Below are 19073 nucleotides of genomic sequence, written 5' to 3' on the forward strand. Positions count from 1 at the left end.
TGCAGGTAAAGTCCCTGACATGTACAAGCTCAGCAGGAGAGCGTCTTGTATAAATTAAAAAGCCGAGAAAGTCAAACTTCTCAGCAGAGTCACAGAACAACAATGTGGAAACAAGCCGAGCCTGGCAGCACTGTCTGTTATGAGTGTAGTTTGAAAAGGGCACTGCTCTTCATCTGCTGCGACCAATTACAGCGGCGTTCTCCTCTTAGGTTACAACTTCCAGCGTCGGCAGAGCAGGTGTCAGGAGTGTGATAGCTTGTGCACACGGGAACAAAAGAGACCGAAAATAAATGGATATACTTGAAAAATGGATTGTGGCTAGATTTACCTTTACTACATTTAATCAATTTAAAAAAAAAATAAAAATCTGTTACGGAATATTTTTCTATGCTAAATTGTACTATGCTGTACTGAAGGATATTATACTTTCTTATTGTATTTGTTAAATAACCCCATTATAACACATTCTCAGGTTTATCCATCATAACTATCAGAGGCAGTTTCCCACATATTCACCCCTTGTTTCACAGCAAACTCTGTAGAGTATTTCTTACTGTAAATCTCAATTTTGGTCTCATCTGACGAAAGCATAGTTCCAGGTAAAGTCCCAGCTGAATTTGGCATGTTCCGCTCCACATGTTTGCCTTGGTTTTTGTAGTTTGTTTTCTTTATATCCTTTTAATTTGCTGCTCAGTCTGTAGCTACGGGTAAGTTTAGCCAAGGAGCTTTTTCCTGGCTTTTAAAGATCAACACACATCTGCCTTACCTGAATGTTTGTTTGTCTTTCTAGTGTAAAGTTGATCATTCATTAAGGAGACGTTTGTAGTCACTGAAAAAAAACGTTTTTTGATTTTTTTTTTTTTTATGGGATATGTTTTTTTTAAAGAATAAAATCCATCCCATTTTCTTTCAACAGGTTATTTTTGACCAACCACACCAGTAAATAATAATAAAAAAACTCTGATAATTTACAGTTGTCATGGTAACATTAAAACCCAAGCTGTCTTTGTGGACACAATCATTTGCACTCAGCATAATCACCAAAACTCCATCAAAGTAGTGAAATGTTGTGCTATAAATGATGGAAAAGTGTTGACATTCATCCATCATGTCTATTTGCCTTCAGAAAAACTGCAATTCGACATTTAAAGCAATTTTTAACTATAATTTCTGAAATTCATCTATGTGTGAATTAGGAGCCAAATGTAGCCTTTCTAGCCAGCACTTCAGTTTTCTTTTTTAAAGCTCAGATCTCTTTTACCATTAGATAATCTTAGCTGCGACATGCCAATACTTCGGTTGCCTGTCGCCAAAAGAGTATTTATTTCAGTCCACTGCCAACGGTCCAATTCATCTTAGACACATGGACAGAAACAAACTATATAAATGATGCATGTCTCTTCAAGATACAGTTTAATTCAGGGATTTTAGAGGAAACAAAGTGTGACTTGGCAGGGTTGGGTTATAAAATAAATGTCCCAAGCTTTGAATATCTTCGAGCGCTGCTTATTCCATTAAACCAAAAAGCAAAAAAAAAGAAGGAAAGAGCTTGGCACTACTGTAAATGTAAGATATGGCCAAAAGCCTAAACTGGCAAGCCAGGAGGCGAGAGCTTTAAACAGAGAAGCGATCAAGTTGACCCGTGGTAACTCTGGAGGAGTAACAGGGATCCACAGCTTTGGCGGGGCTCTCTTTCTACTGGAGAGCTATTAGTTGTAGTTAACAGTAGTTTACAGTAAGTCATGTAGAAGTACAGCGACCATGGGGAAGAAGGAACTCCAGTCAGACTAGACCAAAATTCAGCCATTTACTTTTCCTGTATAGCAGTGTACATTGTACACTGCACATCATCATTCCACAGATGTAACATGGTGATGGCATCATTATGCTGTGGGGATGGTTTTCTTAATCAAAAACATGGAGCTTGTTTGAGATTATGGGAAGCTGAATGAAGCCGAACACAGGAAAATCCTGGAAGAAAACCTGTTAGAAGGTTGGAAAGATTTTAAACTGGGGATCTTGTTCAGTTTCCTGGAATACAATAACATTAAACACACAGCTGCAGCTCCAACAGAACAGTCAAAGAATGTTGCCTTCCTGATTTAAGCCTTCTGAGACCCTCATCCCAATCTACGTGGATGTAAGTTCAATTTAGAAACCTGCGATAGCCTGAAAGACTTGCAACTGCAGCAAAAGGTGCAAGCACCTGGGGAGCTAAACACAAATGTCCAGCATTTTCTAAGATCACCTTCATTTTCAAAAATATTTAACTTGATGTTTTATTTCACAATTATGCTTTTTGTTGTGTCGGTACATCACATAAAACCAGAAGAAAAACTATTGAACTTTGAGGATATGATGTGATAAACTGTGGAAAAACTTCGGAAGGCAATGCATAGTGAGGCAGGATGGAAGTCACGTTTATCTTTCTGCTGCCGGTGGAAGAATTTTGATCAGCAGCAATAAAGACCTGAACTCCTAAATAGTGCACCAATATAACCGTACACCAGCAGCATTACGATAAGCCTCTTGAGTCATATGAAGTAATAGTCTCAGTTTCATCAGCCTAAACTGTAATTGACCAGCAGGAAGGGGCTTCGTGTCTCAATAACGACGCATTTCAGCAGTTTGATAATCAGGACCGCGTGCACGTCATGTCCTCGTCATAAGGATTAATATCATCCAAAGAAATTGTTTAGTATGAATAATGAAGTGGGCATATTTAATTCATATAGCTCTGCCCTCACGCTGTTTATGGATGTAAAAAGAATCGGGCTGGAATGACAGCTCTGTTCACAGATGCTTCCCGAGTACATGATCACGGAGCGCTGCTTCTTAATAAAACACGAGAGCTCTTAAGCATCAATATATGGAACGTGGGCAAAGTCTGTCTTTCCTTTCTGCTCCGGGTCTGGGAGCCGCCCTCATCCCGGTCTCCTCAGACGGCGGCTGATAGGTTCGCGGTGGCGCCCGTAAAACAGCCTGCCTGCTCTTTGATTGGCTTCATTTACATAGCACCTTGGCAGGGGAGCAGGAGCCGAGCAGCGAGGGGCGTTCATGAGGCCCGCATTAGCATTTCACATGCTCCACGCGTCGACATCGCATTCCTATCACGAGCAGCACCCTGGCAGTTAAATTATACATCATCCTGGTTAGTGAGAGACTTGTTGATGCGCGGGTTCGTTTGCATGAATGTTGAGATTCTGAGGATAACACGCTGAGACAAGCTGCATGTATGTGAGAGGCGTATGGAGACGGAATGAATTATCCAGCACATCATCACATCACTCATTTTGTTTTTGTGTGTGTCTTAGAGGAGTGATTTTATAGGCCCCAAAAGCTACAACCATAGTATCAACTTTAATGCAGATCTAAGTGGCCAACTGTAGATTGAAAATGTCACTGTCAGAGAAAAATATTTTAAAAACTAAGCAAATCACGAATCTGTACGTCTACACCATTATATCATGTAATTCTGCAGCTTCTTATGGAAGAGTTTTTAGGTTGGAATGTTGCCTTATTGCCGAGAGGGAATAGTTTCCTCTGTGGAAAGCAGAGGTGGCTAACAGCAATGAAGAAATGTATCTCTGTGAAGGTAAATAACAATAAATCCAGTGGTTGCAGGAATGCTGTTTTATTCCCACCTTTTTTTAGAGAAAATATGGGAGAGTCTATTTTTCATGGTGAAGAATGCTAATGGTTTGGAGACAAGCAGCTAGATGTTCTAAAGGTTGCCCCGGAGATAAATTATCCATAAAAAACTGGTTACAGTCGGGATAAAGCAAGTATTGAACACACCAGTGTTGTTCTTCTGGCAAACCGTATTTCTAATGCAGCTGTTGAAATGACATTTACACCAAATATTGCTAACAACATGACTAATACACACATACAAAGAAGATAAAGGAAATTAGTCAGTAAGTTAAATTATGTACAATAAAAGGGAATGATGCATGGAATAATTCATGACAAGGATTACTGAAGTCATGTTTCCATTTTTTTCTTCGTTATTAGGATGTAAAACAGCCCATTTTCATATTTCCTCCCCAAACCTTACTGTGATGGGGTGCGCATGTGTGTGTGTGTGTGTGTGTGTGTGTGTTTAGTATTTTAATATTGACCCTTCACAGAGTTTAAGTAGGTCAGTGTGACTGACGTAATGTGTTGACTTCTGGTTTCTGAAGCTGAAAATAGTCATAATCATAATTTATGAAATTACATATTTCTTACATAAATAAATAAATCTCTATGTGTAATTATCTACAAGCAGCTCTTTTACTGGTCAATACTGATCAGAAATCCATGCAAATATTCAAAAACCCAGATTTCTGTAACAAAATGATTAAATTAGGTGATTCTACCACAGACTAATTCAGTTTGCCGTAGTTTGCCATGCCGTACCGTAGTGTTATTGGCAATATCTACCTAACATAAAGTCACCAGTGAGTGTAAAGAGAAAATTTAGGTGGTGTAATATGACACCAAACTTGCTCTCCGGATATGGAAAACCACAGCATTTAATTTTAAAGCAGGTGAAAACTGCCTGTAGCTCCAGTTCTGGTTAAGCAATGGAACCACTACAGGGGAAAGTTCCTTCCATTTTTATGGTAGATGAAGGTTGTAAATAAACTGAAGTCAAGAGATGTTTCATTTTAAAATAATTCCTCACAGGTACTGCAAAAGTGGCCACACCAGACAGAAAAATGATTTCCTGTGTGTGTTCCATGGATATCCAATACAGAGAGGCTTTCCAAAGCTAAAATGTCACACCTGTCGTTGCCTGTGTGGATAAGAAGGCTCAATTATTCCTCCTAATACTCCCACCACTCGTTCTTTTCATCCTTTCATTCTCCGTGTTTCTTATGATTTCTCATCTCTCTGCCCTCACTTTGTTCCTTCCAGTATTTTCACATCCGTACAGTTAATTAACAAGATCTCCCCCCACAGTCTGTTGATCTATGAGCTTGGCTAGCAAGTAGACACATTCCACTACAGATCTTAATATATTTGGCATCACAGGAAAAGGGAATGTTGTCTTCGCTGCTCTTGATATCACCTGCAGTTTTTTGTTTTTTTTTAAAACTTCAACCAAGCATCTATTAGAAAAGGAAAAATAGCTACCCTTATCCAACAGATTCAGATATGATGCATTTAGGGTCTAAATGCAAAGGCGTCAAACTCATTTTCATTTTTGGCCATATGAAAATCTGAATGTTTTGAAAGGGCCAGTTCTGCCAGAATCTATTGATGGTAAAATATTAATAAATATCTGTTGGTTTTAGCATTCCATAAGTGTTCCTTAAGATTAAATAATAATTGAACATCTTTTCAGTCCATCCAGAATGTCTTGATTGTTTTTGTGTGTTTTGTTTTTCTTTTGCAATCAAAATCACATATTTTGTGGTGCTAAATTAGAAATATTTGTAAGGATGTTTTTCAAATCCATCACGTACTACGTGTTGACATTAAGTAAAGTTGAGGCAGCAGGCACTTACACAATATGTTTTTGCCCAAATTTGAGAAAAAAAATTTCAGTAAAATCTGAGAAAATTTTTGCTTTTTGTGTGAATTTTTGAATTTTACAAAAAGTGGAGGGACTTTTTGATGTAATCTGGAGTCTAATGGGCCACATAAAAAGCTACTGTGGATCAAATCTGGGCCCCGGGTTTTGAGTTTGACACATGTGATCTAGGGTAATGTAGATGGATTTTTTTACAACTGAGAAGTATTTCATCCCAAATATGATCAGTTTCTGCATCAAAAAGTCATCTTAAATAATTTAATTGTAAAAAAACAATAAAAATAAGCTGAAAAAGAGTACATTTCTGGTTGTTTGGTCTGCAGCAAACCTTTGTTCTGCAACAAATTAAGGTTGTTTTCACCCTTGGAGTTTAACGATTGTGTGTGTAATTTTAGTCTCTGTCCAGGCAGCCATTGATTTCATCTGATTTTGTGCTAGAGAAACACAAACATCTGCTTATTTGGCCTGTTACATAAGGTTGCTCGAATAGTTGTTAGAATTTAACAATTAAAATTTGGTGTGATCAGAAAACAACAGCAACAACAACAAAAACGATGCTATCTAATGTCTTCTATGAATATTTATTTGATGAAATAATGTTAGGGAAAACTTAATAAGCCTTGGTTTTAGACATAATATTTCCACGATTTTTTTTTTTTCCTTCTCGTCTCGTAAAGCCTGAGGGCCTGCCAACCTCAGCTGGCAAGGATTCCCGCCTGATAAAAATTCATGCTGAAAAATGTATCGACATTCCTTCTGCAGGGCTTGCAAATATCAGCAATGTTTGCTGCATCCGGACATGATGCAAATATTAGGCATCACTGGCCTTTAAGGTATTTGCACTGTACGTGAAAGACAACAGTTGTATTGTGTGAATCTAAATTGAATCTCGCGGTCAAAGGTTCACCTGCTCCGGATCTTTACCGGGTCTTCAGCGGGGAGAGGTCAGCGTGATGCTGATGAGCAGAGATAAGTGTTGGCATTTCTGCTGGGAGGGCAGTGCATCCCCCACCCACCCCCAGTGCCTTGCTCAAAGTGGCTGAGGAGAAATTGAACTGTGGCTGGCGAGCAGCAGCTCTTTAAATTGCTTTCAAAGCCCTCCACTTGTGGTGTTCCAGTGCTTGAGCTCAAGAAAAGAGCGGATTTATTTTTTTCTTTCTCGTTTTTCAGCAGCAATTTCTTTGCGGGGGAAGTGAAGACAGAAACTCTGAGTGCTGAATTAGTTGCAGTATGTTGATTTAGGCTGTGGATGCAAACGCCGTCTAGCTGATTCCACTAAGTGCTTTACCTTTCAACATGTTGCCGCTACAGTAAGTTCAACAAAACGTAATTTGAAGGAGTGGAAAAATTATTTTCTTCTTTTGGGTTATTTCTTCTCATAAGAGGGCAAAGGTTTTTTTTTGCTTTGCTTAGTTTATATAGAATGTTGAACCGCTTATTGGATAAGAGATATAAAAGTTCTAAAGTTAGATAAAATATTGCATTCCACGGGGCCTGCCTTCAGGTATTGCCTTTGTAATCAGCGGGGAAGGGTGAGTCACAGGGCTGACTTTCAAATTTCATAAAACAGTTTCTCGTTTGTTCTCCGGGAGTAAACGTCCCTGCCGATTTTCTGGGAAAGAGTGGGAGGCAGGCTTTGAGTGACAGTTGGATCAATGGAAAGAAAATTTAAGGGAGAACAGAAATGGTGGTTATTGTCGGGCCGGAGATGTGGCGTCGGGGGGAGCACGGTAGATGAAATAGCCCAGCTGGAAAAAAAAACAAAACATTTCAGCAGTATAGTGTGGCAGTGGGTGCTCGGAACAAGCCGGCTGTCAGTGCTAATAGACTAAGAAAGATGGAGGGAGGCTCACAAAAAGTGAGAGATATTCAGGCCAAACAACCTGTCAGCTTCTCCAACAGTACAGAAACCAGCTCAGCTGCCACTTTCTGAGCAGAAAGAGAAAGAAACATATCTGAGAAAGAGTTTGAAAGATGCCTCAAAAAATAAAAAATAATAAAAAGAAGCGATGCTGTCATGTTCAGACGCAGATGGTGTAGGGATTGAACCAATGCTTTCTCAGAGGTTCAGTCACCTTCAATAGCTACAAAAACAAGAGTCACCTTTGTACGAGTCGGTTTTTCTTTGAGTCGTCTGTTTTTTTGCTGGCTGTGGGCCAGTTTAATGAGTCACAGTCATTTCAATAAATGCTGCTAATTCATAAAACTGCTGTCGCATGGATTGTGGTCAGTTGTCACCATTTCAGCGGGTTGATGGCTAATGTTCAAGGCTGGGTTTGAAGAAATACCATTAGAGAGATACTGGTCATCCTCATGTTGGGTTGGCTTTTCCAAACTTTACCACACAAATCTTATTCAAATTCAAAGTCAGTTCAAAAATACTTTATTAATCCCAGAGGGAAATCAAAAGTTGTTGTAACTCATCAATTTAGATACTTTGCAAAGAGTTATTGAAGATCGTTTCCTGCCATCCATCTGTTGGCAGGAAAGATCTTCTGCAGCGGTTTGCATTGCACTGAATGTATGTTTTTATTTTCAATTATGTGTGTATAGAAGATATGTTTTTTTATGACAAGGCCAAGACTTTTATCATACCCTCAAATTAAGTTTTAAAATGTGAATGTAAAGATTGTCTTGAGATATGAACAGCTTTCTGACTCGCTTCTGGGCTCATAGGTTTTTGATATTGATATTGATCTTTTTTTCTTCTTTTTACACCTCATGTTCATCGTAAAAGGTTCCCTGTAAAGTTTGGGTTTGGGGTCAGGATGAGTGTGTGCAAAGAAGCATTTATAATTGTAAAAAAAAAAAAAAAGAAAAAAAAGCTGCTTACTGCCTTTATTCTCTCTTTGTGCAGTTTGTTGACACTTCTAAAGACATTCTCATTTGCTTGACTCTTTGTTGTCTCCCCAGATATCCGTGGCTTGCAGGGCTTCCTTGATCAGACGTCCCGTCAGGGCGTTGATGTTGCGTTACAGAGGGTGGATAGGAACATCAGTAAAGTCTTCACCAACCTGTTCACCACCATGAGGACGGAGGAGCTGAATCGGTACCGGGACACGTTACGCAGAGCCATCCTTCTGCTCAGCCCGCAGGGGGCGCACACGTTCATCCAGCAGGTCGGCCTTCCACTTTTGTTTTCTTTAAAAGATGCTGTGTTCTTGAAGACAAGTTGGCGGTTGCTCTTGCAACAAACCTGTTCGTCTCCATTTTCCTACACGTTTGTATGGATTTAAATGAGCTGAATGTGTGAGTGGACAGAATATTTCCGGTACTTTCTGTTATGCTAGCGTGTTAACAGCAAAGAGTTCACAAAGTTGAAATGTGCAACCTTGTATTCTTGTATGCGTTTGACAGCATCCACATGCAAAATGGAAAACAACATACTTTTTTGTGCATAGACATAAATATAACTGATCATAAACAAACAAAAAGAAGATTTATTACATATCTTATGAACCAAGATAAATATGTCAAGAACAAATATTTCACAGCATTTTGAGCTGAATGGTGAAAACGTTCATCCCTACCACATGATGAATGACACTGCAAGATGTTGAAACCCACTTTGCTGGTGCAAGTGATCTATGGAGGATTTGCGATTTGATTTTTTTCATCAGCATCCACAAAAATGTTTTTTGGGTGTTTGTTATATTGGAAAAGTGTCAAAATGTTGTGCTGCAGCGTTTTATGGGAACATAACCGATATGACAGAATAGTGTGAATACACACAGGCTAATCACTATCTGTCAAATCTCCGAAGCAGGGCCCCTCAGCTTGCAGTGTCCCTTCCAATTTTAGCTCAGCAATGCACCAGCAATCCTCGTCAAGCGGTCAAACGGGCTGCATGCATGTCTGCAGGCAGAAACAATCCGTCCTGTTCCTGGAACGAACATTAAACATTAAGTAGGAAGAGACAAAAGGATGAGTGGAAAAAGAGCCACACAAACACCATAACAGTGCCGTTGTCGTTTTCTGCTCCTAACACCGCTGCTGTTCTGCAGTGGATTTGTTTATGATCTTTTCATTCATTATAATAATCTAAGAACAGCTCACTTCTGCTCATTTGCATTACATGATGTAAATATGCTTGTGTACATTGGCCCACAATGATCACTTGTCAATTAAATTAATAAGTCCCCAAAACATGGAGAACGCAGACAATCAAACAACTTAAAAGAAAAAAAAACATAAATCAAAACAAAAACGTAAGACATTGCTACATTATTCTGGCTGTAGTTCTCATCTTCGCCATCTGTACTGAACACTGCCCGCATCATTAGGCAAGTGTTTTTTTTTCTGTTTCTGAGTCATTTCACGTTTTTGGTAATATATTTTTTGTAATCAAAATCATTATGCAATAACTATACAAAATATTAAGAAGTGATGAAATTAAGTATTTAGGGTATAAATTGTAGCGGAGGAAATAAGGAAAAACAGAAATTAAAAGATAAAGTGAGCCTGTGTGTAAGAGAATGATAGAGAGGTGAAACAAACAAGTTCTCTATTCATAATAGAACCAAAACCTGATTTCTCAGTAGGACTAACACTATCAAAATTTAAATGGAGAACATCATTAAATAAATAGTTCTGTGACTTAGTTAGTATTCCAAAAGAAAAATAAAATCAACAACTATTTGTAATATGTTTAGGCAGTGTTACTACTTCACTTTAACTCATAGTAATGCATTTAGTGAAATATTTGTATATATTTGGCAATTTATTTTCCTCTGACATTTATAAAAAAACAACAATGCATTTTTAGTGGGAGCAGCGATGAGTCTGAAAAAGGAACTTAAGGTATTTTAAAGGAACAAGCATGGAAGAGAAGATAAGAGAGAAGATAAAATAAGAGTGTAAAATGTACATGGTACATTAATAAACCAAAAGTGAGTGCTTGTAGTGGGAAGAGAAACTCTCAGCAGGGAATGAATGAGTGTTTAAGGAGATCAAGAGAGCGTGCATGAAAAATTGCTGTTTGTCTAGCAAATCCGTCCATGTTTTTTCTGCTTTGCACATCTCGGATCAGTAATCATTTGTTCACCTGCCCAGTTACTGTGCCTGTTTGCGGGCGTGAGCTGGTGTGTGTTTGCGTGTGTGGGCGTGTGTGTGTGTGTGTGGGGGGGGGGCCACCTGCAGTGACAGATGGAGCTGGTTTTGCCACACAGACACCTTTCCAGAAGCTTTTGCAAATGAGCTGCTGTGTTTTGCTCAACATTTATGACCTGTTTCATTTTTCAGTGGAACTTCTGTCTGTGGATCAAACTGAAGTGTGTGGCTTTTAATTATTTATGCTGTTTTGTAAGAGTCTCAGAGTACTGCATTGTTGGAGAGCAAACTGTAGGAGGAGATGTTTAACTCTGGCATGTTGATGGCTTCTAATTTCTATTAAAATATAAATGATCTGTATAAATGTATGAACAAAACACAGGCTGAAATCCAGGTGTACCTGTACAGGTGTTTCAATAGATGACATGTACGTTGTTACCTTGTTTTTCACTTTACATTTAGCTAACATATATTCTCTGTGGCAGTTTTTACTTAGAATAAATAAAGAATTGAGTTGATATAGCCCACACACTCCTGTTACCATGATTAGCTGATGGCCGTTTGCATTATTTTGCTTTGATAGAGTTTTACATGAAAGGACAAAGAAAAATAATATTTTTTTTGTTATTAGCGATAAAAAAAGTAATATATACAAGATGGGTTCTGAATTGGACTTGATTGCTGGCCTTTTAAGCAAGATATAATAAACTGTGGAAGCAGTTTGCATTAGCTTAAAAGCACCCAGAACCTCAGTAGCAGTTTTTCAGTCTGAAAGTTTTTTTTTTCACGACAGTTGCTTAATAAATCCTCGACTCTCAGTGCAAACGCAACAAAGTGTCCACTGGTAAAACTCCTAATATTACCAACACAAAAACACTGAAAAAGTGATTTTTATAGAAGAGTTGGAGGAGAACAACGTCTGCTGTCTATTAAGTGCATCTGACATATTATGTGCATGACCATGCTTGAGGACAACCAGCCACAGCTGACAGCAACAACAGCTCATACCCGCTGTCCAACATGGCGGAGACGGAATGATGATTTGGAAATATGCAGCAGAAACAGCAGCTGTAGGAAGAGATGTTTGAGGCAAAGATCAAGTCAACATGCTTGAAATGATTTGCTTATCCGCAAACCTCAAAGAAATGAAGCATCAATGGAAAACTACTAAACTATGATATGAGAGAGTAGTACTAAGAGTTTTTGCTTCCAAAGTGGATTGTAAAGCCTATTATAAGGACAAGGGTCAGGCCTATGTTCATGTAAAGGAAGTTTCCTGCACATGGTTGTAGATGTAGCATATGATGAAAACTGTACAATTTTTACCTACATAAACTTTAGAGTTTATGATGTTTTTTTCTTAATAACTTGAAATAATTAAGTTATTTCAAACCCTTAAGTTGTTGTTTTTTTCTCCACAACCTCTAAATGTATATTGATTTTGGATTTGGACATATGTCGCTCCCAGGCATAATCACAGGAACAAAATTGCTGCTACAAAAATTATTTCCATTATTTCTGAATGTAGCAGTATGGGTTTCTTCTAAAATTGCCTCAGCACAGTTTTTTTAATGATCACCTTGGAAGTGTGAAGTGTTTCACTGACCTGACTCTACAGAGGAGAAGAATTAGGGTCAGAGCTGGGGGCCTAATCAGAAAGCAGGAATCATTTGAAAAAGAAGCCTCCCATAGCTTTTTTTTCCCCAGAAGAACGAAAAAAGTAACAAGAATAAGACTCTCCACTGAGGCTGTATAAAAGCCTGGTAACCAACATCACAGGGCAGTGCATTATGGGAAGGTAATTTGAGCAACTGTGATGTACAAAGGTGCAGTAAAGTGTTCCTGCAACCCCAGATGCCCTTTGTTCACTCAGAGCCCCAGAAATCAGTGCTTGTTTGCTTCATTGATAAGTGATTTGAACAAGAAGACATTGTCAAAACTCACTTTAAACTTCCAACAAGTAGACTCCAACCATAATGATTGGTCACCATTCTCTAACTTTTGTCCAGCTGTACCATTTCTTGGAATCCACTGCCATCACAGGATTGTTAAACAACAATGCAACAGAGAACAAAGGAGAACTCTAGTGGCTGTGTTATCCAGATAAAGAAACTCATGAATAAATGTTCATGTTGCCCTCCATTTGCTTTGAAAAAATCAGCACCTTGTTAAAGTTGTTGTCGCTGAGCTAGGCTCAAAATGGATCAGGTTTGGGCTTTAAAACCCAAAGATAACACAGAACCTTTGTTTGTAATAATTCAATTATGAAAAAGAAAGACTTTTAGCTCATGTTGGATAGCATCATAGCATTGCTGTTGATGGGAAATAATTTATTGCATTAAAGATGAAAATCATTCTTGCCTTAGATAATTCAATATATTTGCTTAAGCTGACATCCAACCAATAGCATGTCAACCAACTGCTAAAATTAGTATATTACCTAATAAAGGTCAACATTAATCTATGTGAAACTCATCAGAAACACTAATCTTACCAAAATGTCCTATCTCAAACACGTAAGTACATACAGACACACCTCTACTTTCCTGTCACAACTCAAATGTATTTTCCACCTCAGTCATTGATTTGTTTTTGTTTTTTTTGCTTCCACGTCTGTGTCTTCACTCCTTCTGCTGCCTGTCTCTAGAAGTCAGGTGAAGAGGTAACTAAAGGCACTGAACCACTAAAAAAATCTTTAGGCCAATATAGCATCTGTTCCAAAGGTCTGTGCAGCTGCATTTAATAATCCAAATTAGTAATATTAATATTATGGCAATAATTAGTTGGATACCAAGAAATAGTTTTGGTTTAGTAATTTACTGCTGTTGGTCTTGGTCTTGGAAGAACCGCTCTTGACTCTATCCCTGTTCACCAATTTGCCAAACGGTCATCACTTGGCAAATTGGCAAATGATGACCATGGCATTTTATTTTATATAATTAGCTAAAATTCTTACATTAGCACTAGCCACACTGCATTACTCTCAATTTAATTCTGTAGGAAGCACCAACTAGGTTTGTTTATTCAATGATGCTGTCATGGTGATACAATTGTTTCATGAATAAGAAATATCACAGACCCAAAGCAGAGAATTTGTGAATTGGAGATCTTTTTGAAGTACATTTATTTTAATGAGTGAATCTTGATGGAGTTTTTTCATTTCACCTTAGGACGAGCAAAATCTTTTGCCTAACACTTCCAACATTGCGTCTGTGTGTGCACAATGATGCTCTTAGCACATACACCTTTTCTAATAGTGTTAATGCCCTGAATGCAAGTGTCTACCGAGTGGGAGGCTTTAGCACAGAAACAATCGACTTGTGTGTGCACCTGTGTGTGTTTTCAAGCCGAGACATTCATTAGCACCAGGACATGTCGGGCGTGGGAGGGTGAGATCAGGCTCAATGAAAGTTACACTCCATAGTAATGTCATGGAAACCTGTTAAAAGCTCTGGCAAGTTTTTACACCCATAAACTCACGCCCACAAATGCCTACACACACACGGGGGTAGCTACCTACAACGTCTTCATTAGGGTTTAGATTAGGCAAAAAAAAATCCAACTGGGGTCAGATAATAGATCTAAACTTTATCTTGATCACCATGGGTACACAAACATACTCTTGATTCGTTCTTAACTTAGAGCCATTCAGGGTTGATTTCCCTTTTTGACTCCAGAGACAACTTTCATACGTTGCGATGGTATGTTCAATTTCGTTATTAAACATACCATCTTAAAATATGTTCCATTTTCACAAAACGAAGTAACTTGCGTCTAGTGTGCAAGCCATCATCTGAGTCATTGTTTACTGACAACTATTTAAAGGAGCGCAGACCTCTGTTTTGCATGTTTTTCCCTTTTCTCTCCTCGCTATTTCCTGTCCATTCACTGTTGAATAAAGGCTACTTGAGTCTGACATATTTTATAAACAAAAACATATCCTCAAGGCCTCAAATCTCTTAATACATTAATTTATTTCATATAAATTAATGCATTTCAACTATGTATTTTTTTCTCCGGTAACACTTTATTTGACGTGCATAAGACTGACATGACACTGTCATAAACATGATATAACACCTGTTATGAACATGAAGGAGTCTTTATGAATGTCTATGACTGTTGTCATGAAGTGTCATTCAGTAAATAATGACACTATTAATGCAAAGTTGCTCTAAAATTTGTATTGAAAGTCCATTAAAAGTGCCAACTTTGCATTAAAGTGTCATTATTTACAGGTTAGAGTTCATCCTGTTCTTTCACCCAGTAAAACTGCTTGTGAAGCGTTTAGAAATTTCCACCTGTTTGTCTCTGTGTTGGCACCTCAACGTGAAACACAGTCAGCTGTCAGTGACTGTGTGAATCATTATGATGTGTGTGTGTGTGAGTGAATCCACGTCGGGAAATTAACACCAGACACAAACACGCAGACACACGCATGGTTGGGTGTCTTCACACTTTACCGTGTTGGCGAAAGTTTTTCTGTCATCAGTCGCTGGTATCAGACTCTCTGCTTCCTCCCGTACCATTCCACATCTCCTCAAACTCCAGTCATAATCTCATTCCACGTTTCCTGGCTGGCTTTGATGGGTTTTTCTTCCATCTTCCTTCTCTCTCCACACTTCTCTCCTTTATAAACTCGTTTTGTAATGTTCATTTTCCTTTTCTTCTTTTTTTGTGTTTATTGAAAGTGACCCCAATAAACACAAACTCAGATACTTTCTCCTCTCACTCTCTTCTATCTATTGAATCACATTTCCTTTTGGGTTTAAAGAAGCATCTCATAATGCTCCTCACTAGTATGCTAGGTTTGACTTGTATAGTTAAAAACTCAAAGCCACTGAAACAAAATTACATAGGAAAAGTATTAATTTTTTAAAATATTTTTACCATGTTAACACGGGGTTCATTGTTTTTATTGTGTTTTCACACAGGCCAAATAGTGCAACATTGTGAAGTGGAAGCCAAATAGTTCAGTTTTGACCTCATCTCACGACAACGGCCAACGTTCCTGCCTCTCTTCCACCATCGTCTTCAGACTTGTGGAGCGCGTTGCTAATTATCTTGACAACAGATCCTCCCATCTAACCTGTGGATCTTTGTAGCTTCCCTCCCAGAATTGCTATGAACTTCCTTTCAGCCTCTCTTGACCCTCTCACCTCATTGCTCTGCCATAAACATGCAACCAAATTGCCTCCATTGCAGATCGCTTTGTCCTTTTGCACAGTACAAGGCAATCCTCCAGGATTTAGGTTTGCGAGCTTTCATTTGCATAATACACTTTGAGGGACTGTTAATTTACTTTGAGCCTTGTTGTTCCCATGACGATGCATATTAGATGAGAATATAAATCCCTACTTATGGTGTGCCCAGCGTATCTTGTCTAGAAAGCTTATAGATATGCTTGAAGTTCCAGGGTTACTGTTTGATGACACATGAAGGCAAATGCTGACCCCGAATTTTCTGTCGTAATTGAAAACTTGATCAGTGTTCTGGTTTAAAAAACTAAAAAGGTATAATTGATATAAAGGTGAAAACATGACTTCCATTATGCTTGCTGTTAGAAATTGTTTCAATCTTTTCAATTGTTTCCTATGGCTCATTTTACATTGTTTCAAAATAGCTTTCTGATTTAATTTGCAGAATAAACGCATTGGAATATAAATAACAGCATATAAACATCAATTTTACCTTGACTTCTTCCTTCTGGGGAGCCTTTTATGAATAGATGCTTCCAACTCAGAGTATCTTCATGACCAAGTTGTTCCTAATTACTTTGACGTTTTAAATAGAAAGCTAAAAGGTTTGTGACAAAGAAACATTTCTCCCAGCTGATCCACCAGCTTCAGGTTGACCTTTAGAGTTGGAGTCGGAGGGAAAGTGGTGCACTTTAATGGCTTTTCTTAGGATAAATCTGCTCTGGACGAGATCTAGATGTAAATGCCACCCCATCTGTTGGGCTTGTAAAATCTTTGACATCAGAGACTTTAAAGATGAGGTTCATGGTCCCACATGACTATGTCACACTTTGGCAGCATGTTTCTTAATCATTTTTAATAACCCTCTGATATGTTTCATGAAGAAAGTACTTTTGTTAATAGAAAAGAAAAAGTAAAGGCAGAGGAAAGAAAAGAAAGACAATGGTAAAACTAATTAGTTTATTTGCTGTGACAGATACAGACTATAAAATGTTTCAAGATTATGACAAAAAGGATAGACGTTTAATTGCAACAGGAACTGAGAAAATTATACAATACAAAAAAGTTCAACTGTACATGAAGAAGAGTATTAGTTAAACTATTAATGAAATTTATACACAGTTCTGTAGCCATGTTTTCACAAGTTTTGTTTGTGAAAAACACACAAACCTACTTGGCTTACTATGCAACATTTTATGTAAGTGTTACACATCTCAGCTGGGTCGAAACAAACGTAACAAATGATGTTATCTGTTGTCTCCGTTTCTCCTTCCTTCTGAATGGAAAGCCTGTGAACATGAATAGCTTCAGTGAATGAAGGAACGACCGCCGTCTTCTTCCCCAAACTCTGTCTTTTTATTACAAATTCTCGAAATCATAAAATCATACAATGAACATTCCTTTGTGCAGTCATGTCTAAGTGTCCTTCTGTTGTTCTAAAACAACCATTTAGCATCCACTTCAGAGAACAGCATCAGCTCCCACCAGCTGTGACAGCATCAAAGGGCCAAATCAAAACAATTCAACAATAAATTAAAATCTCACAGATTTACATAAAAAGAACAAGTGCTGCGAAATCTTAAGGCTACTAATTTCCTCCATTTCTGAATTGTAATAATTCTGAAAGACTTAATCATGTTATTAGTTATATAATTTAATATGGGTATATTTAGATGACCAAATCTACTTTAAGCTCTCATGAGCTTTGAATAACTGTATGACTGACTGTACAGTGGAATCGATTGCACAGTAGGGGAAAGTTGTAACGTCTATACTAAATATTTGAAACTCTGATGAGAACTGATTACATGTAGCTGGGAGTAACCTTAACACTTCTACATATCAAGCACTCTTCCTTTTAACAGATAACAACACATGTCAGGATACCACCGTAACCTGAACAAAGTTGAATCGGGAACGCAGCTTATAAATACACACAGCCATCTCTAAAACGGCCGTTATACAACCGTTATAGCTCAAATCTCGCTAACTGCAATTATGACAGAAATCACTATTTCTTTTTTTTTTTTTGAACATCTAAGCATGTGATTGCAAAATCAGTACCGAATTAACTTGTCACTTTACATTTTAGGGGTTTTCACCAGCTTCACTTTACTAACCTGTAAACATAAATAGCTTCAGTGAATGAAGGAACGACCGCCATCTTCTTCCCCGAACTCTGTCACTGTTTTTGAATCTAGGACGTGGAACAAAGATAAACTGGACTGGCGTCATTCACAAATCTGTGTACTACTGAACTTATTGTCAGAAAGATTTCTCATGATGCTCCCTGGCGAATGTGGATGAAAACCTAATCTTTTTCACTGCCGGTGCTCAACATCACTGGGATTTTGTTTGTGCTTCGTTCCAGATGAATAATACCAAGATTTTCAATGTGTAGACAACGTCCCAAAAACACTCTAGCAAGCCTGCTACTGAATAGACCTTGGAGTAGCCTATTCTAATCTGAGTCCTATTGAGATTCTGACCTTGGAAAACCTTCCGGCGTGGCTGATTGTGGCTGAATCGCAACAGTTCTGCAAAGATGAGTGGGACAAAAATCATTGCAGGTTATCGAAAACCCTTGATTGCAGTTTTCAGGTTTATCAGGGGGCAATAACCTTTTCACAAAGGACCATGTAGGTTTGGACTTTTTCCCCCCCTCCCTTAAGAACAAAGTGCAAACTGCATTTTGTGTTTACTTGTGTTGTCTTTGGGAAATATCTTAAAAAAGATTTGATGTTCTGAAACACTTAAGTGTGAAAAACATGAAAAAAAAAGAATTGAGGGAGGTTGCAAACACTTTTCACACCACTCTACAGTCGTCATGCTAGAAATCTCTTCCTATCTTAAGAATTGGAGTGACTCAGTTGATACATTACAATATCATTAAACGGAATTTATTTTAGAAACTCATTTCACTAAGTGAAACGCATTATGAAAATTGACACGCTTCTTTTTAAGCTTTTTTTGTTCTGTTAATTATGAAGAATTTCCTCTTACGGCTAATGAAAACACAGAGGTTCTGATTAGAATATGTATAGAAACGCTGGGTTATTAAAAATTAAGTTCAATACCTGCTAAAAGGGTCATTTATCAAAAGGTTCTTTTAATCTGACAGACGAATCTCATCAGAATTCATTATGGTAAACGACCGTCTCCTCCACAATATGCTCAAGTCATTCTAGTAGAAAACAGCTTTGACCTCAGTGCTTGTGTGGGCATGATATTCTTTGCTCCATACTCAGCATTTCTCCTCCTCAAAATAGCAAATCAAGTTTATGGCAAGAATCTTGACTTTGCTC

General features: G+C 38.1%; 1 protein-coding gene across 4 annotated transcripts in view; it reads left to right on the forward strand.

Moving 5' to 3' along the window:
- grid1b (glutamate receptor, ionotropic, delta 1b) overlaps positions 1 to 19073 on the forward strand; it is a 461341-nt gene that overhangs the window by 304409 nt on the left and 137859 nt on the right. For all 4 annotated transcript variants that reach the window (XM_028029850.1, XM_028029852.1, XM_028029851.1 and 1 more), the window contains exon 4: positions 8435 to 8640. In XM_028029850.1, the coding sequence (XP_027885651.1) occupies positions 8435 to 8640 (206 nt within the window). The remainder of the gene's footprint in view (positions 1 to 8434; positions 8641 to 19073) is intronic.

Source organism: Xiphophorus couchianus, chromosome 10 (assembly GCF_001444195.1).
Source record: "Xiphophorus couchianus chromosome 10, X_couchianus-1.0, whole genome shotgun sequence".
Lineage (NCBI taxonomy): Eukaryota > Metazoa > Chordata > Actinopteri > Cyprinodontiformes > Poeciliidae > Xiphophorus > Xiphophorus couchianus.